At 40.1% G+C, this 27,233-nt stretch overlaps 1 protein-coding gene across 7 annotated transcripts in view; it reads right to left on the bottom strand.

Annotated features, from left to right (window-relative positions):
• Positions 1-322: 322 nt before the first annotated feature.
• FANCD2 (FA complementation group D2) overlaps positions 323-27,233 on the bottom strand; it is a 51,117-nt gene continuing 24,206 nt past the window's right edge. For 4 of the 7 annotated variants that reach the window (XM_074312997.1, XM_074312996.1, XM_074313002.1 and 1 more), the window contains 26 exons: positions 25,309-25,427; positions 24,188-24,245; positions 23,429-23,548; positions 22,908-22,981; positions 22,467-22,613; positions 21,836-21,936; positions 21,304-21,419; positions 20,150-20,258; positions 19,304-19,414; positions 18,919-19,034; positions 17,538-17,678; positions 16,162-16,278; positions 15,270-15,398; positions 15,022-15,140; positions 12,706-12,816; positions 11,267-11,397; positions 10,276-10,369; positions 9,657-9,779; positions 8,726-8,819; positions 7,354-7,425; positions 6,593-6,631; positions 5,525-5,599; positions 4,725-4,799; positions 3,178-3,324; positions 1,943-2,038; positions 323-702 (listed from right to left, as the gene is read on the bottom strand). In XM_074312997.1, the coding sequence (XP_074169098.1) occupies positions 628-702; positions 1,943-2,038; positions 3,178-3,324; positions 4,725-4,799; positions 5,525-5,599; positions 6,593-6,631; positions 7,354-7,425; positions 8,726-8,819; positions 9,657-9,779; positions 10,276-10,369; positions 11,267-11,397; positions 12,706-12,816; positions 15,022-15,140; positions 15,270-15,398; positions 16,162-16,278; positions 17,538-17,678; positions 18,919-19,034; positions 19,304-19,414; positions 20,150-20,258; positions 21,304-21,419; positions 21,836-21,936; positions 22,467-22,613; positions 22,908-22,981; positions 23,429-23,548; positions 24,188-24,245; positions 25,309-25,427 (2,709 nt within the window). In that variant the 3' untranslated portion in view covers positions 323-627. Of the gene's footprint in view, positions 703-1,942; positions 2,039-3,177; positions 3,325-4,724; positions 4,800-5,524; positions 5,600-6,592; positions 6,632-7,353; positions 7,426-8,725; positions 8,820-9,656; positions 9,780-10,275; positions 10,370-11,266; positions 11,398-12,705; positions 12,817-15,021; positions 15,141-15,269; positions 15,399-16,161; positions 16,279-17,537; positions 17,679-18,918; positions 19,035-19,303; positions 19,415-20,149; positions 20,259-21,303; positions 21,420-21,835; positions 21,937-22,466; positions 22,614-22,907; positions 22,982-23,428; positions 23,549-24,187; positions 24,249-25,308; positions 25,428-27,233 lie in introns of all 7 variants that reach the window. The other 3 variants (XM_074312999.1, XM_074312998.1, XM_074313001.1) reach the window with 3 other exon arrangements.

Consider the following 27,233-nt stretch of genomic DNA (forward strand, 5'->3'; position numbering starts at 1 on the left):
ACATATACAGAGCTAACATGAGTTTGATAGTACCTTTCCCCATTTTATATCTACATGACAACCAAAGAATTTTAAAAAGCAGCCAAAATATTCCTTTTGTCTTTCTTTGGGCATTGACAAATTTCATCACTCCTCCAAAAAGATCACAACAATCTTCTCATCTCAAGAAAAGATGGTCCTTAGAATAGGAAACGTGACTTTAATTGGTAGAACTGATGTGTTGGCACCAGTCTTCATTATTGCTCTGCTCAAAAGCCAATTCAATTCCATCTAACCCTTGACTAATGAAGGAAATCCAGAAAGAGGAAAAAGATAGCTGAGGCAGAGCTTAAAACAGAATTTATTTGTAAAACTGATACAAACATAACTTCTAACCATAAATTCAAAACTAGCTCCCAAAGCCCAGACTCATGACTACTCTGCAGCATACGCCTAGCACTGCCACGTCTGTCCAAACTGTTAAGATGCTACCTTGGAATTCTGAGCCAGGGTCTTTGATGATGTTAGACAATCTATGAAATTCCCAATTAAAGCCCCCACTTTAAGGACAAAATATGATGCTTCCAGTGAGTAAGGCAGACAATTTCAAATCTCGAACAAAAGAGGGGGCATCATTTTCTCTGCGGTCTAGTCAGTCTTGTCATCACTCTCATCACTATCTTGCTCCTTTTCTCCATCACTTGCTTCACCTTCTTCATCAACCTAAGGGGCAAAGGATAATTAAATATTTTAGGTCATCTGGGTGACCCCATGAACTGAAATACTACCTCAGTATTTAAAATAGTACTATATCCCATTGTCATCCTAATACATTTAATTTAAAAAATAAATAAAATTGCACTGTACTGTTGTTAAAACAAATGATAGGTTTTAAACCATTCATTTGAAAAATGAGTCAAAGGCTCCCTCATTCTTATATCATGACCTCTAAGCCAAGATCATGGAGGGAAGCCACTTTGATACTGATTTATGCCATTCTGCAAGTGAACCAAGTTTGCATAATTTTTAAATAAGCCATGGCCCTCTTGCTCTACTGTACATATGTAACATAGGAACAAAGTAGGCATTTAATATAGAATGAAATGTTAAGTTAAAAAATCTTGTGTATCCCAAGAGGAATCCAGTGTAAAATTCACTCAGGTCTGCAACTCTAATCCAGGAGGTTTGCTTAGGAGAAAGTACCAAACTAATACGATATTGGCTGCTTCAATTTTTTTGAGAACAAGATAGAAGTATTCTATACAAATAAAACAGAAGACCATGTAACAAAATAATTTTTCATACTAGGTGATCTTTCTGCATCAGCCTCAAATTGCATTATGGGTAGGCTCCACAGCAAGGGTTCTTAAATCTGAGCTTCTCAGTATCCATAACCCACCTGAATTATAACAAAATTTTATAAACATACACATTTTTCTTTAGCTTTCTTTAAAATTTTGGAAGTATCTGTAATAGCCCAGAAAAGAATAAAGATCCCTACTCTTATTTCAGTCCTCAGTTGTGGCAGCTTCTGAATCTATGCTCTGGCTTTCACCAAATGTGTTCACATTTCTATTTTATATAGTCAAACAGCATGTTTAAATGGTTTAACTCATTCTTCTCAACACTCAGAGAACATTTTGACCTCTTTTTTTCTCCTCTCTAAAATAATTTTAGATATGAATTCAGGGAAAATAGGAGACTATAATGGAAGGGAATTTTCAACTCTGTAACATATGCCACAACTTGAGATACTTGAGTGATTAAAAGACTGTGCGGGTATTTTTCCTGGGCCTCCACTGAATTCACATAAACACAGAAGCTTTTTTGGAGGGAATGGAGAGAGGCATAGAAGCCTTTGATTATAAACATAAGTGGGGAAAGTTCTGCACTCTCTACCAACTCAGAATACTTCAGGAAATGCAACATCAATGCCATGCTCTGGTGCCTTATGCAGAAATACCTCCATTGCTTTGCTCTTGGAGACCAGGGATGATGTGTCATCCTCACTCTCATCTGCTGTGCTTGCCTGGGAATTCTGGGATATAATCTCTTCACCCTAAATGTGGATGGGCCAAGACAAATGGTGGGTTATAATGATCACATTTGGGGCCTCAAGGGGGAGAAAGGCTTAGTTTACAGGCAATAAATACAAAGGAAGATATTTCAGTCATTTAAACATGGTTAAACATGGGCACTAAACTGTGATCCAGCATCTAGCGAAGTGATAATCAACCCAAGATTTCTGAGATGCATGTGGTTTTGATACAATATGTAGTTTTTACAAAAAGTGCTTTTTTTGTATTCTAATATCATATTAGATTTTACAAGGCCAGATTGTATTGATACTCAATTAAAGTGAAGACAGCTCTAAAATTTCTCAAATACCTTAAGGTATATGAGCACTCTAACACACCAACCACGAATGGCCATTTAGTGGACACTGAAGTGGTTTAAGAACATCAACTTGAGAACAGGATTGTCTGGACTCAAACTTTGGCTCTACTCATTGCTGAAATGACTTTAGCTAAGTTACTTAACCTATCTGAGCTTCAATTTCTCATGGAAACAAAAGTATCTACCTCGTAAGGTTGATGCCACAAAAAGAAGCTAATTCTCTGGGGTGCTATTCTTTTCATATATGATTATAAAATGCAGGTATTGTAAACATGAGTAAAAAGGGCCTGGACACTAGTTGAAAAATGCTATCACTCCAAAGCAGTACTATAAACAACACAAGATTTCAGCCAGTTAATCAGACAACTGAAGACCTTAGAAATGTTCACTTGTTAAAATTTAGCCAGAGAATAATTTCAGGAATAAGACAGACTGCTTTAGGAAAAAACCCAAAACAAGTTGGTTCATGTACAAAAATGGTGTTATAAATCTACCCTCGGTAAGACTTAAAAGTGCCCTTCTGGCTGATGGGAGAGGTTTTATTAATCTGGCTCCTCTATCTCTGAGGCCTTGTTTGTATCAGTGGCACATTTAGGCCTTTGCTGGCTGGGCTAACGGGTACAGTCCGTAACCAGGGCCCATAGGCAATGTACCCTAACTTTAAGAGCTAAATGGCCCAGACTTAAGAGAAGAGCAGACTTACTGAGAGGGCAGGGCTCAGGTGACCTCCCTTACATACCTTCCAAGGCTCTCAAAAAGAATAGGAGTAGGAGATTATTGCTGGTAGGGCCCCAGGCTCACCTGCAAGTCCCGGTTTTTGAGATTGCCCAGCCAGAAAGCTTCCCTGCAATTGTTGAGGATGAGCATGGCTTTCACTCTGCAAACTAACAGCTCCAGGGTCTTTTTGAGCAAAGGCACATGTTCGGTGAGTTTCATATCCTGGTGAATCTGAATGGAAAGAAATGCATCTAGCTCTTCTGGGTTTATCATCATGCTTCCACATTTCCTACACAGAAACTTTTGCACTCCTGACATATTGAACCTGTATAAAAGCATACACTCTGCTAGTACAGGCCAGAGAAACGTTCCATCAAACAGCAGCAGTTTGGCAGAGTGTTCTGAAGAGAATGGCAGCTGTCCTTCAAGCTCAGAGAGCCTAGAAAACACCATCAACTCCTCTAGGTCCTTCTTCATAACCTCTTACTGACCAGTGAGCGATCGATTTACCTAAAATATTCTTGAACATACATTATACCAATATTAAGCAACAGAGTAGCTGTCTAGTTGAAAGTCCCTAAAATTCCACAGTTCAGCACCTTATAAAGTTAGAAGCAGGGAAGGAAGGAAGTAATAGGAACTGGATTCAAGAATCATTTGGTTTGCAAGTGACTAAAGAACTCTATGGTTCTGTGCTCCTTTAGACAAAAGCTTCAACTGTAAGCTTCAAGTAGAAAAGTCCTTTACTGCTAAAATGTTCTCACAAGAGACAGATGCGTTCCTTTACAAGTAAGGAGTACAGCTGACAAGCTCTAAAGATAGCTACTTTTAGAACCACCTCGTCTCCAGCAGTCATCACTTACATAATACTCCTCCTACCCAGTGTACTTTGTAGCAATCACACTTCCACCACCATTCCATATTACTCACCAAAGGAAATAGGGCTATGGAGTTTGAGTCAAATTTCAGATGCAGAAACACCCCTCTAAATGATTGAGGGATCTTAACCAGCCCCTAAGGATTTGACCACTTTGAATAAACTGCCTGTCATGCAGGGTGTCATACGGGGTCTCTGGTCCTGCTCCCCACATAAGAACGCAGGACATGGCGAGGCCAAAAAGGAACGCCCACAGAGCTACAGATAGGGGAGTCACACCACTATAGTCTCGCTGGCGGCTGGGTTGGAGACACAGGAAGCAGGAGCCACACAATCCGCAACCTGCCCTCCATTTCTCTGCCAACCAACCTCACTTGCTAACTATAACCTGCCGTGCTAACTGCAATCCTCGCTTGCTAGCTCAGCCACCATCTTCTTGCTAGCCCCCATTTGCTGCTAGCGTAGCCACGGCAGTTATATTAGTGGCCAATGGCTCACTGGTTACAGCTGACGGCCATCCAATCACAGTTGATGGCCATTTACTACCCGAGTGAGCACCTTTCCATGTGAGAGCGACAGCCTGGAAACTGCACTCCTCGCTCTGTCCCCACACTGTCTTCGGACAGACGCAGTCCCCGAAATAAAGGCTGAAGAAGGGTATAAAAAGGAAGGAATTGAAGCCTGTGTATCTCCCGATCGCAACTGTTGATTAAGCCCACAGGCAGGCTGGTGATATGACCTATTTCCCTCTTACCTTGGAATGCCCACACAGGTGCTGAAGCAGCCTCGTGTTCAACTGGAAGGTTTCCAGTAAGCTCAGAACATCTTCCTATAGCCAACAAAATTCATAAACGCCACATGAAATACTCTCATTTTATTTTAGATGCCAGATATCCTTGTAATCAAAGGCTCCAAAGAGGATAAATCTAGCTGATTCCAGTTGTATATCAATAAGCAACTTCATCTGGCCCCCAAATAGGAGAAGTGCTGGCTAGCTGTCTTCCCCCTTCTCTTGATGGGTTATAAAGGACCAAGCAAATATTGTGAGAGTGTTGTGCAAAGTTTAACTTGCTAAATATGTGTAAGAAATAATCTTTGTGTCTATCCTTATTTCACCACTTTACCTCTGGATCCCACTTGGCTATAAAAAAACTCTCAAGACTGCCCATTATAACAGGAAAGGTTTATGACACCAGTGATTTTTCAAATTATTCCTGACAGTAGACCTAGAGCCTCACAAAGGAATAAGCAAACACACTGATGCATGAGGTCCTGGAAGTGCAGCAACACAATAAAATCAAGCTAAAAGGAAAAACCACCCCCCAGTAGTAGAAGTCGAAGGAAAGGTGGGTTTGAACCAGAGTGGGTCTGAGGAGTTCAGCCTACACTGGAATTTTCAATTCTAAATGGGCATCTCTGAAGTAGACCAAAGGTGCCCAAGTAGAACTGTGGCCCAGAACCCGGGTAAGGGGGCTGCCCCCACACCTACCCAGCCCAGGAGTCACCATGGACATATCTTCTGAACAACTGCACAAAGCATGTCTTTGCTCTTACCCGGTGTTTTCTAAAACTGAAGTCTAGGAGTGGCATACACTGCTTCAGAAATGCTTCCACAAACAGACGCCCATACTGAAAAAGAGAAGAGAGACAGGGGTGACGACCTCCAGCTGAGGGGTTTCACCTGAGAGGCCCTGCGTGAGGCAGCAGAGCATCACCCTGCCCAGGAGTAGAGTTTCTTATTTTTGTATATAAAACATAAATTGGGATGGGACCAAAGGTTAATTTGGAGAATGTAGCTTAATGTAAAAACTAAGTGGGCCTGCTAACTAAGCCCAGAATTAGGCAGATTCACCTGCCCTAGACACAGCCAAGGCAGGGGCCTTGCTCAGCTTAAGAATGAGGGCACAGAAGAACAGATGGGAACCCCAGCACCCTGAGGATGACTTACTCCCAAGAGGAAAAAATTGGGTAGAGCCAAGAAAGTGCATGTCCAACTGCCAAATCTACCAACCACATAAATCACTCCCCCTACTCACCCATCTCCCACACTAGCACCAGGGTGGAGTGAATAAAAAGGTAGAGAGAGGCCAGAAGATAAGAATGGGGTGATATCCACTTGGAAGGAACCACAAGTGGGGAAGAAGCATTCTCCCGTAACATTCACTAGCGCTTAACGCATTGTGTATACCATTAAATGTAGGGCTAATCTAGGCTACTCCCATGGGAGAGGAGTTCAGTAGTTAATGAGGATAGTAGCTCCCACATTCATGAGGCCACCAATGGGCTTTAAAAAGAATCATGCGCTCCTCATTCCTCCCTGTTGCCCGCGAAGGAATGGTAGGAACTGACTACTGCTCCTGAAGTCAGTTGCCCTGAAGCCACTCCTCCTAATTCTAAGACTCAAACCAAAAGTTTTCAGACTCATAGGAAAACTGGCTTCTCTAGTTATCCAACTAGTATAGGAAAATGTACCCACTGTCTTTCCTCAACTACCACCAGTTAGCACAGATTCGGGAAACTGTGGCTTGTGGGCAAGGTGTTAAGCAAGTCCTCCCAGCTGAGGCCCTCTCTAGAGAGAGCCAGAGGAGAATAACACTAACGAGGGCCCGGTTAGTCTCTCACCTTCAAACATACATGCAGAACAGGACGGCTATCAAACACCTGGAGGGAGAAGAAACCAAAGTTGAGGTCTGCTCCTTTGAACACCCCAGCCTCTTTCTCATTGTACAAAGCACAGCTCTCAGTGTTGCAGAGAATTCTAAAATGAAGGCCCGTCAATAGTTAAATTAATTACAAAGCAGAATAATCATCACAATTAAAGTTCAAGGAAAGGAAGAGGGCAGCAAAGAGGAACAAGAAACTGATTCCAACTGGGGATGTTAAGATGGCATTGCAGAGGTCCAAAACCTCCATCGGAAGCCTTAGGAAAGAGAGGAGTAGAGGCAGAGAATGACAGAGGAGAAAACGACATTCTCAGCTGGGGGAACAGCCTGAGCAAAACCATGGAGTGGCTCAGAGCACAGAGTGTACTTGAGGGATAAAGAAGGCACTCAGGGTTGGCAGAGGGAGACAGTGGAGCATGTGCCCAGTCACAGAGGAGCCAAGGTGAGCTGAGAGAGTGGGGGAATGATGTGTGGAAGGAGCCATCTCCTAGTAAGTACTGTGACACAGATGACAAGGAGGAAGGGACAGAAGGAAAAAGACACTGCCCGGGGCACGAAGGGGTTATCCAGGATGGGTAGGGGCACAAGGGGAAAAGATGGGGAGAGCAGGTCACCAAGGAAGGGTGAGGAGAGGAGCAGGGAGAGTCCATTTAGGAAACCAGGACTCTTGTTGGTTCTGCAGTCAGCCAATGCGACGGGTCAAGGAGCCTTCACTTTCACCTTTATCAGGTTGATGAGGATACTGAAGTCTCGAACTGCCATGTTCCAGTAGAGGAGCTTCTCTTCATGAATCTGCAAACAGCCAAATACACAAGCACCTCTGAATCAAGCCAAGAACATCTCTTACTGTACTCCTCCTAATTACACAGTTATTCAGAGATTTAAGCCAATTAGCCTCCTAAAGAGATGTGGCACCTAGTGTTCCCCCAAGATGGTTCTGAGGCCTGTGTATACATGAAAACATTCGGGTACCTTACAGAGACTAATAAGATGACTTCTCTTCAGTAATTTCCAAGTAGGAATAAGCCTCGATTGGCCATCTGCTCCCTGTGACTTCTCTGATTCCCTACGCTAGCCTGAGCTCTCAGCGGTCTTAGCTCTGGTTAGCAGGCTACCCAGGCTCGGTACCACCACATCTCAAAGAGGCTTGCTCATCTCATGCCAGCTCACAAGCAGCACTCTGCCGGGCACAGGAAGCTGCAAACAAGGAGATTTTTACCCGAGCCAGGGTCTATGGAGCAGTCCAGGCTTCTCTCTGGGAGGGAGCCAGGCAAAACAGAGCCCAAGCCTCACCTCCAACTAGAGGGAAAGGAAATTAAGCCAGGAGCTTTTTGAAAAAAAAAAAAAAAATCCTGGATCTCAGTAAATCAAGGACATAGTTTAGAAAAAACCCTAGACCAAAGGAATTGAAGATTCAGCAGCTTTAAAAAACAGCAGGTCCTCAAATAACATTGTTTCGTTCAATATCGTTTTGTTATAATGAGGGGAAAAAATCTATTCATCTTATTCATGGCTGGGACCACAGTCTTGTGTAGAGTTTGTCTGAGTAGGTTTTCTCTCCAGGTACTTTGGTTTGCAGCCACATGCCAACGGTGAGCACTGTAGGGTAACTGGCATGTCTACCATCCCAGTTTGATGAGAGAGAGAGAGCAAGAGAGAGAGAGAGAGAGAGAGAGAGAGTTTGTGTGTGTGTGTATGGAAGGGCATCCTGTTCAGGGAGGCTTCCCACCCACCCTGAGCTGCTGAAATAGGCTACAGACACCTGTAACCCTGAACTAGAACAGGCGGGTTAGAAAATAATCATCTTATTTGTTTTTATTAATCTTTCTTAAATGTACATATAGCTCACAATTATTTCAATGTTTAATATTAGAAGTGTTTTGGGTCTTCATTTAGAAGTTTGGTGATTTTTTGTGACCTGAAATATGCCGTGGGAACTTAATTCTTGTTTACATCAATTACTCTAGGGCAAAACTGGTTTTATTATACAAAGGTTCATTTCAAGTTGCAGTTTCCAAGAATCTATTGACAACATTAAGTATAGACTTACTGTAATCCAGTCTATTTCTGGGGGTGGGAGTACTTGACTCACCTTCTGCGAGTCTGCTGCTGTGCCAGCCTGAAGACCTCTCACTGTCTTCTCTAGCTCAGCCATCATCACACGGAAGAAAATGACAAAGGTGTGCCTAGAAGAGGGGAAGAGTGCATGCCCACACAATGATGCCCTGGTTAGAAACAACTTCCTGGGAAGAAGCTAGGGAACCAAGTCACTTCCTTCCATACCTCTCTGAGTCTCCTTTCACTGGGGTCCACTGTAATAGGATGAGGGAGCAGGAAGGATTTAGAAATCAGCCCGAGTAGGTGGTTTGTGAAACAATGGAATTAACTTTATGAAGGGAGATAGGGTGCTGGTGGAAAGAGCCAGGAAGTAATGGTGAGAAGATCTGACTTTAGGTTCCTGCTTCCATATTTACTTTATGGCCTGTATAAGCTTGAACAAGTTCCCTCTCCAACCCCCAAAATAGGGTTAATGATACCTACTCCACAAAATCCCCAAAAGGATCAAATGACATAAAGAATGTAAAAGTGTTTCATAAGCTGTAAATACTATAGGAATATAAAATAATCATTAATAATATTATGAGACACAAAACCCATCAAGTGAGACACACATGATTAGATACACCAATCACTTTATCCTTCTAACGGTGGTTAAAATATTGGAAAAATAATGTCATGTTAAAGAATGAAAGTAGTAATAGGAGAAGTTTGGCGACCAAATATTCATTGCCTTTGAAGGCTGTAACTACTGAAAATTTATTCCTCAATAAGGTCATTTTACATGGGCTGGTTGAGAGCCCCTTAGGAAGAATACACAGCAGACATTCTATGTGTTAAATGAATGATTGTACCTACCATCTGTATCAGAATCAAATGAAGAATAAGGTAGTTATTTGGGAATGACATATATTGGACAGTGTGAATCTAACTTTGGGAAGGACCAGAGGAGAGAACTCCCTTACCTGGTCAGTGTAGGGAACGTGGAGGAAGATGCATCTTTAGAAGAGTTGATCAGTTCGGGGACACAAACACCAGCAATCTCCTCTATGGCCTTCAGAACACTGTCTGTGTGCTCCAGGTAGATGCTGCATCAACAGCCACAGGGATACGAATACAGGTTACGGAATTCCTTAGTCAAGACTCTTGAGACATTACCAGGTATTAAGCTTTAAAACAACTACTGACATTTAAAATTTTTTAAATAAAATAAAGATTCCAGATACTTGACAGGAGGTGAAGAAAAAGATGTCTCAATTGGAAATACAGTTAGACACTTTGCAAGTGGTGAATGTGTCTTGGATATGATAGGTAATCAATAAACACCCGACTCATTGGTTAACAAGGCAGAACACAACTGCAGACTCTGCACTTCCTGCATGATTTAATAAGAAACTAGCTGACAATAGAAAACAGAATTAGAAGTTCTTATGGTCCACATATTCAAAATCCTGTTAATTTCAAACCTATTTCATTGCTTCCAAGTTCTTAACCAAGGAAATTTCTCAGTCTTTGACCAGATGAGGGACCACAAAAGTGGCAAAATGGAAGACTACTGGCATAGGGACCAAAACAGTCCCTCACCCAAGCAAAGCCTGGAGTTGGTCGTTAGGGGTGCTGCTCTTCTCTCTCTCCCCGCTCGGCCACACCCGACAGAGGAACTGTCTGGCCAGGGAAGCTGTTGGAGAAACAAGACAAAGTTACCTCATGTATGGAATATAGACCTCACTCTTGTTTTTCAGGCTTTTGGGGATGATTATTGATTAAAAGAATTGTTTTTATATTGACTATAAAGTTCCTGGTCTAACATCATTTGAAAAAAAATGTCATGGGTGCCTGCTCCACTGGCTGTTCTACCAGAAATAAACCCATTTGTCTAAGACCCTCTCACTCCATCTTCACGCGCACACACACACACACATACACACACACACACACGTAAACTATGTAGACACACACACAGAGAAAAAGAATGTTGCTAGGCAGTGGGAAAGCTAGTCTTGTTCCTCCTGAGCAGGCCAAAAAGCAGTGGCCACCTAGATTCAGACCAAACCCTCCCGTTTTAATCAACAGGGATAACCAAAGGTTTGTTTTGCACTTTCTTCTTGCTTTTTGTCTGTGCTGCCAATCAGTATGTATAATCAGCGGGCTGCATTCTAAGAGTTATGATAAAAGATAATCAAAGAAAGAGATCATGGATGGGGCTAGGACTTTCTTTACACTTAATCCCGATTTCTCTTTTTTCTCCCATTTTATTAACCTCTTGATTTATGTCTCTTTTTGTCAAATGTCTCAGATAATTTAAATAAAATAAAGGAAGGACATGAATAAACAGAAGCCAAGCAGAAAATTATCTAGTCAGCTGAACTAACCAAATTCAGACTAAGCAATGTTACCAGAGATCAGTTATAGCTCCTTCTGGGAAAATGTCCTATTGGTACAGCAAGAGGGCACATCCACAGTTATGGAGGGATCTACATGTAAAACATACAAGGTCCTAGAAAGCCCCAGGTTTACAAGCTTGTGTTATTAATCCTATTTATGAAGGAAAAAAAAGAGAATCTGGGCCCATCACCAATTTTTTCTTTCTTCTGAGCAGAAGCTGTAGATTTCTCCAAAATGACCATCAAAAGTCTGAGGAGATAAAGAGCAGACTGAAAACTGGGAATGCTGTGATGGAAATTCTGCAAGTAATAGAAGCTCTGGCTGTAAGGAGACAGAAAAAAACAAAGCATCACAAGTGTTATAGATATATCTAAATCTATGAGTTGTTCAAGTCCACTTAAGTGTTTGATGGTCTAATCAGAATCCTCATTTTCAGATACTTTAGTAACAACCTTCTTTCAAGACCTTGATAGAGAACTATAATTTTGTATGGCGAAAGCTAGGGCAGAACAGAGCCCAGTGGTGGAACGTAGGCCTTGAAGGGGTCATGCGTGCCCAGGTGCCCAAGTACTAGTCTAGGCCATGCTTATATGTGCAACCCTGGATCAATAATGTGCTCTTTAAGGCCTTAGGCAGCACACTGAGAAAATGATTCAATTATGCCGCGGTTCTTAGGGACAAAGTGAAAGGAAATTATGAAGCAGACAAAGCAGAGCTTTTAATAAATGTACCATATATTGTCAGCTTTCAATACACTGAAGTAATGGGAGATAGGAGTCACAATTCAAACTTGTAGTTGAAATAAAACTAGAGTCAACTCCTGATTGATTGGTGGGAAGGAGGTCAAACAAATTTAAAATGAAATAAGGTTCCCCCCCCCCAAAAAAAAGAAAGAAGGTCCTTCCCTAAAGGTAGAGATGACAAGCATTGATTGCAGACCCAGTGACAGCCTAGGCTACCAGCAGAGGTGAGAGAAAAACCACATTAGTCTGGTTGAAGCTGGGGTAGGAGGCTGGGAGCCACGCCCCTTCAATCTTCTCCCCAGCTCTCTCCTCCACTGCCTTGCCCTCAACCTAGGCTCCTCTTCTTCCAAGACTGGGGGAAAGATACAGGCAATCAATGATAACTAGCTGCCACCTAATTACCCAACCCTACTGGCAGACAGAGTACATCTCAGGATTATCAAGAGTTGACTATAATCAAATATATGGTGATGGAAGGAAAACTGACTCTGGGTGATGAACACACAATGTGATATATAGGTGATGTATTACAGAATTGTACACCTGAAACCTATGTAACTTTACTAACCATTGTCTCCCTAATAAACTTTAATTAAAAATAATAAAAGAGTTAACTATATAGATGGTCAGTGCTGTCATCATTATTACCCAAAAAGGCAAACTTTACAAGATGAAGGATGCATGAAGATGGTTCAATGGTTTCTGATGCTTCAGGATTTATTTGAATACATAGGTGAGAAAGCTCATCTAACTGAGGAAAAGTAACCAAAAATACCAATTTCCCTTACAACTACTGAGAGACACCCAAATTATTTCCAAGAAATCTTGCCAATCTTGTTCCTATGAGTTTCTTGGGAAACTCTCTGGGATATGTAGTCAGACTCACGTGAGCAGTTCTTCCAAGGACTGGTCAGGCTCTCTCTGATTCAGTCGGTTAGTAAGGGTCTCAAAGGCTAAGTGTAGTAAATTTTGATTTTCAGGTTGAAAAAATCCACTCCTAAGGAAAAATCAAGGTAAGATGGTTTAGCTTAGTTGCAAGAAGATTGCTTGGACAGCATTTGCGGATCCTGGCCGCTAGTCTGTAGCATCAATAAATCAACAGAGGAAAAAGGAGAACTAGAGTACTGAATGTACTCAAGTGCCAAATTTAGTCACTGCTCTGAATATCAGACTAGAAAATGAAGTGTATCCAAAGCAGTCTTTCCTTAAAGACATAACAATCCACCTAAGTTTAATTTCAAGGGAAAAAAGCTCTTCTTCATTCCCTACATGTTGGAGATAAGTCTCAGTCTTCTAAAAAAAAACAGGAATAATTTTGTCAAATTGCTAAATCAATGTCTAATCCATAGTAGGTGCTCAATAAAGAACTTACTCCTTCTATATTATTAAGTCAAGTCTTGACAATTCTATCTTCAGATTTTCTTTCCTACGGTCCCTTCCTTTTCAAGCCAAGGCCATCACTCTAGGCCAGGCCCTTATCATCACATGTGGAGATCACAGCAATACTTTTTAACTTGTCTTTTTGCATTCCTTTCCAATCTCTCCTGCACACCGCTGCCAAAAGGATTCCTCTAAAACACTGCTTTCATTGTATCATGTCTGTGATCATAAAACTCCAAAATTGCTTCCCCGGACAACATTCAAGGCCCAGCACAATCTGAACCCCTAGATCTTCTCCTCTAGAAACATTTCCACATCACCACTGATAGTCTTTCTTTTTTTCAACAAGTGTACTCTGAGGGCCTATTATGGGTCAGGTTCTTCTTTTTTATTTTTTTCTCCAAGGGAAAACAGATGAACATGTAATTATAACAGTATGTAATAAGTTTTACCATAGGAAAATACCAGCCTATTAAAAAAACTCGGGGTCAGAGAGGCAGAAAGGTCTACCTGGCCTAAGGGTCAGAGAAGATGCCCCTGACGAAGTTTAAATCTAAATGTCAAGATTGAGCTAGAAAAGACTGGGGATCAAGGTTTGTGGGGATCCTAGTAAAAGGATGAGTACGTGTGAAGCATTTCAGATGGAAGCTATATAGGGTGCTGAAATTAATTCAGGAGAGCTAGAAAGCAGAGTACAAGACAATGAGTGGCATAGCAGGAGTCAGACAATAGAAGGTCTTGCAAGCTAGGGAAAAGAGTTTGAACTCAAGAAAAACCTAAGGGTAATCAGAAACCAAAGATGGGATAGGATAACACTGGGTTTGCATTGGGAAGATCACTCTGACTGTTATGTGAAGAATGGACCAAGGGAAGGCAACCGGAGGCAGAGAGACCAACTATGAAAACAATCTAGTAGGTGAGAGGTGACGGGAGTCTGGAAGCAGTAGAGAAGGACGGGAACAGCTGCTATTTCGATGTTATCTAGAAGATAAAATCAACAGAATTCTGTGATCGACATGAGAGAGAAAAAATAGAGAGTAGAGGAAAGGACAAAGAATAACTTCTGGTTTCTGGTTCAGACAGCTGGTGGTGCCATTGACCTAGCCAGGCAAAGCTGAAGGAGCAGTGGTAAGGATGATACACTCCATTTCAGATGGGATGAGTCTGAGGTGTAAATGACACATCTCAGGGGGTGTTGAGTAGGCAGTTGGATATAAATGCCTATAGCTCAGAAGACAAATTTTATCACAAATTTATGCTTGGGTGCGATTGCCCAGGAAACCGAAAAGAACAGAGGGGCCAGGACCCAGCCCCGGAAGAACAAAAGCATTTAATGGACACACCTCCCTCATTTCCACTTTCGCCCATGTTGGCTCTTCCAGCCCCTTCCTTTACCTCCCAAAAGGCCATCTATCCTTCAAGGCCCTGACAAAGTCCCATTGCTTCCACGAAGGCATCTCTAAACACTCCAGCTCCAACTGTGCTACTAAGCTCTTTACCACATAATCTGGAATTTATCCAGAACTTGTTTAGTAACAACTTCTAAGTAACAATCTCTCCGGTGTTGAATCGGCTAAGAATCACATGGCCAGATTTATTACAGGTTAGCCAATAGCAAGTCATCTCATTTTCAAATGACACAGAGGATGTAAGATCAAATGAAATGATGTAGACAAAAACACTCCAAAAGAATAAGTACCGTATTTACATAAGGCTTTGGAGCCTTTTCCTTCTTTTCTATACCTTAGTGCTTTGGTGATTACCAAGTAAAATCGAGTACATACTGGATTACCTCTACTTACCATACTTGCCACACACTCACCAAGCAAAAAGTCCATGAAAAATCTGCAGTATCCTCTGATAGCAGGAAGACATTAGGTGGTATTCCTGAACTTGCATTCCTGGTCCATCAGCTATACCATGATTCTCAGCAGTTAAGCACTAAAAGGAAAAAATGCTTTTAGGACAGTTGCTTTAGCAACTGCCCTCATTTTCCTTCAATATTTCTTAGCAAAAATTAAATATATTAGTGATTTCTAAGTCTCTACAAGGATAAGATAGGCTTCTCACCTGAAAATAGTTGTGAATGTTCTCCAGATGGTTACACATTGGGGTCAGCAGTTGAACAATACAACGAGCAATTTCATGGGCAGATCTCTGATGGAGATGTGAGAATCCAATATTCTGGCTTCCTTTACTCTATAATAAATTCAGAGTTACTGGGGAATAAACTGCTGAATAACTTCTCTGAAACTAAGAGTTTATTATGGAGTTTAGTTAAACTTGTGCCACCAGGTAAGGGCGGAAAAACAAACTAACTGTTGGCCTAAAACTATTTTGACAGAGGAATCTTGCTCCATCATCAAGTAACAAAGAGATTGGCTTTTGTAGAGTATGACCAGTGTTTGAGAAGTATAGACCCATAATTACTAATGAGATAAAGCTCACACAGAAATACAAATCATTTAGGCTGATAAGAACGTAGAGCAAACAGTGAGGACAAAGAAGAAAGAATCAAGTAAATGGATATATGAATGTTTAAATGTTTACATCTTGTATTACATCCTAAAATTTTCCCATCTTGTTGTCTGCATCATTCAGCTCCTTCACACGATGCCATGGCGCACCTGTACACGACGTACACATGCAAGGTTCCGGCCGACCACTACACTGAAGTTTGGGCCTGGGCTTAGTTTGGGAGGCTGTTAAAGCCAAATCCCAAGCACAGAACAGGATTCAGGAATGCTTGGGCCATTTAGAAATATATTTCCTATTTTGGGTGGCTTTTTGTTTTCTATTTCAGAGTTCCTTTCTAAAGTAAGGTGAATATGGTCTGGCAATGAGGCTGCCACCATGCTACCCAGTGACCCAAACACAGAGAAAGTGACAACTTATTCACTATTAAGATCTCCTTGTTTCCAAATCCACAGAGACTAGGGACTGTGCTTCTGCCTATACTAACCTTGAGGAAGGGGATTCTCCTGCCAATAGGAGGTGTCAGCATATTCTCCACCTTCTGGGAAAGATCTTCCAGTAGGAAAAGCAGCTCAGGGGGCTGAAGTTGCACAACTTCTGTAGCCTGACACAAGGAAAGAAAGAATAATTCCAAGCATGCCCTAGCCATCTATTCTGGGGAGCACATTTCATGTTTACTCTTCCTAATGGGTGAAGAATCTGACCATTACCAAAAAAGGGGAAAATTCTCCCCACTTCATATAAATGGCTGTTGTGCTCTGTCAACAAATCAAAAGGTTAAGCATTTCTAAATTAAAACAAAATTTCAAATTATTAAAACAAAATTTTAATAGTGTAGCTTTAAAAGATACACTTTTTCGCTAGAAATAAATACCTCTGTGTATCCTTCCAGCTGTGAACCCAAGGTGCATTTTCTAAGTACCCTGGGATAAAAAAATGACTAACTCAAGGGAATTTCACTTTTCTCTGTTCATCAAATAATCCTTTCATTTTCTTTCCCCTAATGTTTTGCTACCAACTCTGGGCAGGATCCCTGTAAGTGTATTACATTACCAGAAACAGAATGGGTCAAATGCAGTATTACTTCAAACTATAAACTCAGTATACATTTATGGAGAATCTCTAAGCACAAGTGGATATAGAAAGATTGGGGGGAAAAAAAGATACTGTCTATTCTGAAGCAGCTTACATTCTTATAAAAATCTATGGTAAAAATCCATGCTATTTCTCAATTTTTTTTTTTTAAACTAGAGAAACTCTACTCTGATGAAATCCTGTATCAAGTTATCTTTTCTGTGAAAATGTTTTCTACTTCCAATTTCCTTATAAATACCATTCTCTCATCAGTTTCACTGGTACTTGGTTCAAACCATCAATAAATATAGCATGCACCGCTAATTATGTCTACTACCTTTATTAGATTATGAATGATTTGAAGGCAAGCATCATACTGTATATACTACTGAGGTGCCAATGTCTAGATTAGTGGCAAACACCAAAAAGGTCTCCATAAGCAGCTGTAGATGCTGAACAAATGCCATGAAAAATTGAAAAAAGCGCTGTCCTCTATAATCTGGAACAGTGCTGCTCTGTGAGAGTAATCCAAACAGTTTATCGTTAGTAACAAAGATAAGGATCACCTCTTTAGCAAGATCCTTTATAATGTCTAACATCATAAAAAACTTAGAATTATAAATATCAAGATGATGAGGATGATTATTCATCTTCATTTCCACACATAAAGGCTTTGGAAGCCAGAGTCCAACCTTTCTCAATGTCATGGTGTTCTTTTTGAAATAAAAATGGAGCTGAGGCACTTTCTGAAAGAAGACTAAGTTCTGGAATTTCATCTCTGTCACTTACTTCAGTGTGCATTTCAGAATCTAAGATGACCTTGGTCACAAGCCCACAATGGAGAACATTGAAGACCTCCATGTCCAGCTCCCGGAAAAAAGCATGGTAGTTCTGTAGTGCCACTGTCTTTTCTTCTTTCCCTTTGAAATCCTGGGTAGAAAGGGGCAGCAACCAACAGCATAAATAAGGATTCTATTTACTCTAATTTTTAATGAAGATTTCCAAGTGCTTATGCATTCATCTTATGTAAAGTTACATTTTCATCACATCACCAACTTTCACCAAAGTCCATAAATATTCCTAAGACAGAGCACCTAATTTCATATTGGGATATAGGTCACACATTGAGGGTCCTGGTTGGTTTCTACTTAGGGATGAAGTATTAGACAAATCAGGCATAATGGTGTGGTCCTCTATGAGCTTAGGGGACAGAAAGATTTGGCTTCTTCAAGTTGATGGTCACCAAATGGAAGGGGGTTGGGGTGATGGGTGAAAAAGGTAAAAAGGATTAAGAAGTACAAACTGCCAGTTATAAAAGTAGTCACAGGGATGTAAAATACAGCATAGAAAATATAGTCAATAATATTTAAGAACTATGTATGGTGTCAGATAGACAGATTTATTGGAGTGATCGCTTTGTAAGGTATATAAATGTCTAATTAGCATTTTGTACACCTGAAACTAATATAATATTGTAGGTCAACTGCAATTGGAAAATAATTTTTAAAAAAAAAAGATTTGGCTTTACGTCCTTGCTTAAGCACTTACTAACCACATGACCTCGGCCAAGTCACTTATCCTCTCTGGGTCTTAGTTTTTTCACCTACCAAATGTTATGGATTACTAACCTGGGGTTTTTAGGAGGATGAAAGGAGCTATACATAATATTAAACACTCAATGAACAGCAGCTAAGGAAACAGAAATAATCAAGATCCATGTGGCTCAGGCAATACGACAAACACAGGAACCCTACTGTGAGTGGCAGAGTTACAGGAAAAGGGAACTACTGGTTATTAAGTACCAGAAACTGAACAAAGCATTTCATGTTATTTCAATTTACTGAGAAGTTGATAATCTGGGATCAGAAGGGGAAAGAGGCTAAAAGAAGTATATCTATAACTATGTCTGAAGACAGAATTTGAAAATTGCTATAAGAATTCTAAGTACTGCTAGGGTGCAAAAAAGGGAGCAAATGCTCAAGAAAATGAGGAAAAACAGTGTGTGGTAGTGTAACTTGACCACTATCAGCAGATTAACCTGAACTCTGCTACTGAGAGGGACACTGCAAGGTCCTAATTTTTCCCTCTGTAAAATGCAGAGAATGAAGCTGGCCCTCTGTTATTCTCACTGGGCTGTCACACCCTTTATGGATACGCATCATTCCAATACCTTTTCCAGCTGGCCTCTATCAGGTAGTGTAGAGTCACATTCTGAACCATCCTCCTTTGAAAGCGTGTCATGGGAGGATGTTTTGTTGCCACCTCTTTTTCGTTTCTTTCCTCTTCCTATTTCAAAAAGAAACAAGTGATTCAAGAACGCAATAATCATGTCTGCTAAATATCAGTGCCTTCAGGAAACAACCTACTAAAGACTACCTAAAGACAGAGGAGGTAATTTTATAACCTCAAATTATAGCTCATTTATAACCATTCCAAAGAAATGGTTCAATTATATAATCTTTCCAATTACTGATGTCTTGATGTGTATAATCTCTTACGTCACTTCAGTGCAGCTCATACGGAGACACAGAATAAGAAGATAAGAACATACTTACCTGTCATTCCTTGTTTTCTGATTTTTGCTGAAACAGCTGTACTAGTATGAGGTATTACATCTACAGTTTCCAAGTCAAAGGTTGCGAGGGGAGGAACATAGTCTGGGGTGACTGAAACAGATAGCAGGCACAAGCTCAACATATAACAACCATATACCACCATTAGACTGGGAATGTTTGATCACCTAATTGACTTAAAAACTAGTTTCCAGAACACCAGGCATGGCTGACTGCCTATAAGATGCATTCAAGTCATCTGACATTAACTGTTTTGGCTTAGGAAAATGGCCAGAGATAACTTATGGGAATATCATATTAACTGATTATAATTAACATAAAACCATTCTAAATAATGATATAAAATATCCAAGCAGATATGGACTAAAAATAAATTTACATTTATAATCTAAAGATAATAGCAATAGTTGGTCACGTAACAGTTGGTTTTACATAGTGATTTAGATGAGGGCCTGAGGGAAGCTTCATTTTTTTCACCAGAGAATCAAGCCAGCACTTTAAAAGGACCAGTTTACTTAATGGTCAAAAGGTATGAACAGCTTTTGGCTTTACTATGGGTTCATAATTATGTTCACGAAGGCAAATCACACCAGAAGTTTGACCTCCGAAGAAGCAAAGTAACTTCACAAAAGCCCAACCAATGTTTTATATTTTTTCAAGCAGCAAAAGCTCTTGGAGGTTATCAGTGAGAGGAAAATGGATGCAGTCATTTTTAAAATTTTGTTGAACATTTGTCCTAGATGGGTAGGGAACAGCGATCATTGAGCCTGGCTGAAGAGCTAAATTCTTTATCGCCTCACTGCTGTCTGAGTAGGACACCTCCCTTACCTGCCAAGTACTTTTCCAGGATTCTCTGTAGCTCTACAATGTGCTTTAATCGGGCGAGCACCTTCCCCATCATCTCGGGCGACGTTTGCCCGCAGAAGGCATTTACAACCTGCAAAAGTACAAATTCTATCCTCATACTTCCAACTGTTCAGATTTAACCTTGTTTACATTGTCCATCCAGAGCTAAAAGATTCAGCAGCAGGATCTGTGAATTTAGTCTGTAATATAAAAGTGTTCTCAGCAAGATGCTGTAGAGAAAAAGCCCTGGGCCAATATAGGCGATCTGCCTTCTCATCCTAATTCTAGTTATTACAAGTTAAGTAACAGGTGGAACAGCAGTAGCTAGGGAAACACACACTTTGATGAAACAAGTCCTATTCTGCTACTTACTTGTGTGACCTTGGCCAAGTCTTTAACCTTTCTGAGCTTTTATTTCTTCAACTATAAAATGGGAGTATAGTTGTTACACGAATTAAATAGTGTAAGTAAAGAAATTAACCCAGCATTTGGCATAGTATAAATGCTTGATAAATTTTAATGACTTTGAACTCTCTGTACCTGCAATTCCATGTGTTAAAAAAAGGATAATACCCATTCTTGCCTACTCATAATATAACTATGAGGATAAGAGATAATTCAAGCGAATGAACATTCTCAGAAATAATATGCACGTGAAAAAAGTGAGATATAGATGTAAGATGTTACTATCATTTTCATCATTTCATTTTCCTTATATTTCATTTTATTGGACAGTTCATTAAGCATGAATATATTCTAAAGGAAGGGGACAACTATCATTCAATTAATCTCACTGAATTGAAACATTGTGTTCCTGTGCAAGGATGACCAGTATTTTCACAATGGAGAAGGTGAAGTTATTCCAGGCAGAAGTAAGTGAAGTAAGTATATACCATGAGAAGGCTTGGAGGTAGTAAACCATGGACAACATTAAGTGAATTTTAGTATTTCGATTTGGCTACATCTGAAGGTACGTACAATTAGGAAGGAGTGGGACCTAACAGCTAGAGAAGTACACACACAGGGTTTAGTGTTTGGGGAAGACTTTTTACGGAGTCTCATGAGAACCAAGAAAATAGTTTTCTTTTGAGAGGAACTACAGATAATAGGTGAAATGTTCCAGTAACTCTGCTCACCTCTCGGAACCAGTTGAGAGTAAGATATATGAGCGAACACATGAACGAACGCTCTTTAACAGACATGGACTCCAACCTCTCTCCAGGCTCCAGGTCAGTGAGGAATATAGGACAATCTGAAAGAGAACAAACATATCTAACTCCTTTTAGTTCAACTCAACAGAACCTGGATACTGCCTCTAGCACTAGCTCTCTTTCTCCCCCTTCACTTGTATGTGAAGGTCAAGCTTTGATCAGTCTCAAAACTACTTCCATATTATGCAGCAGTCAACAAATATAATTAAGAAGTCTTCACAACAATTACAGGGGCAAGGACCAAAAAGCGACATGGAACTACAATAACAATCGATCTGTTGACATTATGGAATTCTGTATGTATTATTTTGTCTTTGTAACTCCATTATTACTGCTATACTAGTCTGTGAAGTTAGAAAATTCCTTCTCACACACACCAGGTATTGGTCTGCCCTTTATTCAAATTTACCAAAGAAAAGTTACAAAGAAGAAAGGATCTGATAACTTCATCCTATACCTAATAAACCATCAATCTCCTCCAAGTTTCCATTATGTTGTCTCGCCACACAAAGTCTCAGTAACCGGAAATAGGGAGGCAGGCACAATGGAGACACCAATCTGGGAAGGAAAAACATTTCTAGATCACAGTTTATAGGCATATTAGTCCACATTTATAGGGAGTCCAACCTTATAATTGAGTTTTGCCCCAAACAGATGTCTACATTTAAGAACTTATGACAAGAAACTTAATGGACACTCAGCAAATAAATAATAAATAAACTAAATTGGAAGAAGACAGAGGTGGCTAGAATGAAGGCCCATATGTTAGGAGAAATGGAGGCAAGGTGAAAGGAGGGAGTGAGAGCGACAGAGACAGAAAACTATGTCTATGAGAGGGGGAAAAAGAACAGAAAACGAAAATAGCCTCACAGAAACCGGTTGGCTGTCATGAGGCAATGCAAATCCCAACCCCAGGGTCCAAGAAAAAAACAGGGTGTCTACCCAATTCTCACTAACCCATCCAAATACCACCCGTCTTGGAAGAAACCCTTTTCAATCAAGTTCCCCAAAGATTCCAAGAACTGTGGAATTCCTTGTGAATATTCAAAACACTAGCAGAGCTTTTGGAAAAGAAAAAGTATACTAACTTGTGGTCTGAGTCCTGTGAAGTCATTCTACTCCCATCTTTTGCAAAATCTTGAGAGAACAACAGTGGCAGGAGGTTAACGGCAATCCCATCACAACTACTGTATTCTTCTAGCTCATAGAGAGCTTTCACAGGAAACGGATAGTCACTGTGGAGAGAACCCAGAATCTGATGCCCCGACTCAAGGGTATGCAAGTCTATGGGGGAAAACCACTGGAACAAATCAATCTCCCCTATTATGAGGGGAAATGAAAAACAGGATAAAGAATAGTGCTAAGGAACCTTTTAGCAATTTTGGAGCTGGGGATTCTGGGGTGGGGAGGAAAGAAACTGTGGGAATGGGCTAGACTTGGCTGAGGTCAAGGGCATTGTGATGTCTGTACCAGTTACTGACATAATTCCTTCACCAGTACAATCAAGTCAGTGGGTAAACAGTACTTACCCATTTGGAACAGCACACAAGTCCACCACAAAGGAGTCTTGGAAATCATTAAGGATGGTCTGCCCAACCCATTCCTTTAGGAAGCAAACAAAAAAGGCTGTACAGTCCAGGGTGTACTTGCTATGGAGCCCTAGACAAACTATGAACCTTTCTAAGCCTCAGTTTCCTCACTTCTAAGCCTCACTTTCCTCATTTCTAAAAATAGCACTAATACACACCTCGTTATTATGAAGTGGCAAAGACATAATGCATGAAAAGTGCTTAACACAGTGGCTGGCATAGGATAGAAGCTGGCTGTCAACATCAGCAACAACGTTATCTACACCTCACCATTACTACTGTTATTATGGGAAGGACGCCTCCGCGGAGAGGCCTGGGGCAGAAGGAGTCAGAAGAGTTAGAATATGGGAGAGCTCAGAGGACGATCTATTTTTGCAGAGCAACCGAGAAAAAAGCTTGAAGAATGTATAATAAAGCAGCCCTCATGCTTCGTTGCTCTAAGAAAAGACACGTGACCTTACCAGGACTTTTGGAGCCAGCTTTCTTTTTTGGAGCAGGTTGGCAAATTCATCGTAATAAAGTGCAGAGGCCTGAGGAGACTGCTCAGTGCAGGAATGAACCAATTGCAGCAAGGAGGTCACCTGCCGCAGTGAAGAGAGAGGATGGTTCGGCCCTTGGGCTGCCAATGCTGCCTCAACACCATCCAGCCCATTCAGTAGGTTTTTCCTTTCCCAATTTCACTGGCAAAGCTTACTCCTTCTCACTTGAGGTTTTCCTGAACCTCGGAACCAGTCCGTCTCTTTCCAATCCACTAGACACATGCAGCCAGATTAATTTTTCTAAAGCAAAGCTTGGATTATGCCATTTCTATGCTAAGAAACCCTTAAGGACTATCTATACACAAAAAATTAAATCAAAATGTCTTGATTCACATTCAAGGCCCTCTGTTTTCTATTTCCAAACTAGCTTTATCTTCGACTCTCCAATTATACACTTACTTGTCCCTATGCTCTAGTCAATCTGCTATTCTCCAGACATGGCCCATCTTTCTTGCTCCCTAGGAATTTATGACTTAATTAGGGAGATTAGACAGATACAGAAATAAATGCACCCCAAGCCAGTAGATGGTAATTGCCATAAGAGTGGTACAAATCACAAAAGCTATGAGTTCAGGAAAACGTATTTTGAAAAAAGCAGCACACTTTCTGGTAAAGTGACAGTGACCAGCATCAATTCCTCAATTCCTCAAAAATGTATCCAACGACATATTAAGCACTCACCTGTGTGTACTGTTCATTGCTCAGGTCTGTTTTCCCTTGGGTCAAACTGGAAGATCTACTTCTAAAAACAAGGAATTTTAGCTTCACTTATGTAACATTTTGTAACAAATGGCAGTAAGTTTAAGAATCCTGCCTTCCCTGGGATAGGGGTGGAGATAAAAGTGCGTGAAGGCACAGAGGAGTATTTATTTAGGCCACACAAACTGTGGATTAGAGCAAAGAATGGCTCTCCAGATTTTTCTGAAGGTTACACTAAAATTAGTAATAATTACAAGAGCAAGCACTGGGCATTGTTCTAACCATTTAATGCTCTCAACAACTCTATGAAGTAAATACTATTATTATCTTTATTTCACAGATGTGAGAATACAAAGGCACAGAGACGTATAGTACAGAGAGGGATTGCCCAAGATCATTCAGCTAATAAATAATGGAGCTAGTATTTGACCCCAGGCAAGCAGTATGGCTCCGGAGAATGAACTCTTAACTAGTACACTGTGTAACCTCTAAGTGTTACTAATGCTGACTCTAAGGCTGTCTCCTGAGGCCTCAAGAATTCCTGACAAATCACTTCCAAGCAGCATGAACTGTATTCCAAAATCATTTAGCAATGAAAATATCTTATCAAGCCCCAAATCTGATGCTTCTTTCAATGCAACAATTGTGGCATCAAAGTACAAGGGGGGAAAATCCATAGGAATACTTTATTTGTATCAAACATGATGTCCCAGACAGGCATAACACAGCAATGGAAAAGCCTGTATTGTCTAGTACTTGGGAGAGGAGCAGATGCAGAAAAATGCATTCCAAGAGGATCAGGGTTTCCCTTTTGTGGAAACAGCTCTAGAACTTTATTTCTTGGCAATCCCTAGTTTTTAATATATTACAATGACTGTGATCACAATTCTGTAAAAACTGTATGTGGTACATACAGTCAAGACTAGAAAGGACCATGGAAAAGTACCAACAAACATTTGTTCACTTTCCTTATTATGGTTTTAATGTCTACTGCTATAATGATGTCTGCACAACGTAATACTTTGTTTTGTAAAGTATTACAAAATAATACTTTACAAAGTACTATTGATTAATTGAACTTGAGCCACAGAAGTCAGAATTACCATGCATACCCGTCTGCGGCCATGATGCCAGCCATGGTGACAGCACCAATAATACCAATGAGTTTGTACTTGAATATGGTGCTAGAGAGCTGCTTCCGTACCACCAAGTGCATGTCGTCCTGCAAGGAGACAATGACAGAGAAAAGTGAACATGCTGGAACGGTTTATAGTAAAAGGGCCTACAGATATCAGAGCCAAAAAGCCTGGAACAACCAGGGTTCTATCATTTACTACCTGTGTGGCCTTTGGCAAGTCATTTCATCTCTCTGAGTCTTAATTTTCTTCATCTATAAAATGAGGAATGTTTTGATAGGACCAAAGAAAAATTATGAAAAATTCCTAGAACAATGCCTCGTACATGGCAGACACTCAATAACAACAGTTATTATTGTTACTGTTGTGATAGCTGCTCAATAAGCATATGTGAATTATCATAATGTTGTTGGTTGCTCAGCAAAAATAATACAGAAAAACACTTAGGAATAAATTTAACTAGGAGGCAAAAGATTTGTACATTAAAAACTACAAAACATTGCTGAAAGAAATTAAAGAACTACTAAAAAATGGAAAGATACCCCATGGTCATGGACTGGAACACTTAATATTGTTAAGATAATGATCCCACTCAAAGTGATACGCACATTCAATGTAATCCTTATTAAAATCTCAATAGCATTTTTGCAAATAGAAAAACCCATACTAAAATTAATTTTGAATTTCAAGGAACCCCAAATAGCCAAAATGATCTTGAAAAAACAAATTTGGAGGGCTCACACTTCCCAACTTCAAAATTACTATTAATACAAAGCTACAGTAATCAAAACAGTGTGCTACTAACGTAATAATACATACAGACTAATGAATAGAATTCAGAACCCAGAAATAAACCCTCATATAGAAGGTCAAATGATTTTCCGCAAAGGTGCCAAGACTATTCAATGGAGAAAGGATGGTCTGTTTTCAACAGGAGATGCTAAGAAAACCAGATACTCACAATCGAAAAATTGAAGTTGATCCCTTATCTTACACTATATACAAAAATTAAGTCAGAGCAAATCAATGATCTAAATTTAGAAGTCAAAAATATAAAGCTCTTGGAAGAAAGCGCAAGGGAAAATCTTCATGACTTTGGATTTGGCAATGGTCTTTCTTTACTGTGATTCTAAAACACAGGCAACAACAAAAATAGATAAATTGGACTTCATCAAAACTGCATCAAAAGACACTATCGGGAGTGAAAAGACAATCCACAGAATGGGAGAAAATATTTGTAAATTATGCATCTGGTAAGGGGTTAATATCCAGAACACATAAAGAATTCCTACACATCAACAATGAAAAACAATCCATTTAAAAAATGAGCAAAGGACTTGAATAGATGTTTTTCAAAGAAGACATACAAATGACTAGTAAGCACATGATAAGATGCTCATCATTAGCCACCAGAGAAATGCAAATCAAAACCACAGTAATATACCACTTCACACCCAGCAGGATAGTTATAATTAAAAAATGAAAAATAAGTGCTGGTGAGGATGTAGAAAAATTGGAACCCTCAATTGTTCATGGGAATGTAAAATGGTGCAGTCACTGTGGAAAACAGTTTGGTGGTTCCTCAAAATGTTAAACATAGAATCACCCTGTGACCCAGCAATTCTACTTCTAGGTATATGCCCAAAAGAATTGAAAATAGGGACTCAATGAGACACTTGTACACTAATGTTCATAGCAGCATTATTCACAATAACCAAAAGGCGGAAAAAGGCCCGTGTCCATGAATGGCTGAATGGATAAACTAAATGTGATATATATATACAATGGGATATTATTCAGCCATAAAAGAAATGAAGTTCTAAAATATAGAACATCTTCAACATAGATGAACCTTGAACATATTATGCTAAGTGAAAAATAAGCCAGACACA

Source organism: Rhinolophus sinicus, linkage group LG10 (assembly GCF_036562045.2).
Source record: "Rhinolophus sinicus isolate RSC01 linkage group LG10, ASM3656204v1, whole genome shotgun sequence".
Lineage (NCBI taxonomy): Eukaryota > Metazoa > Chordata > Mammalia > Chiroptera > Rhinolophidae > Rhinolophus > Rhinolophus sinicus.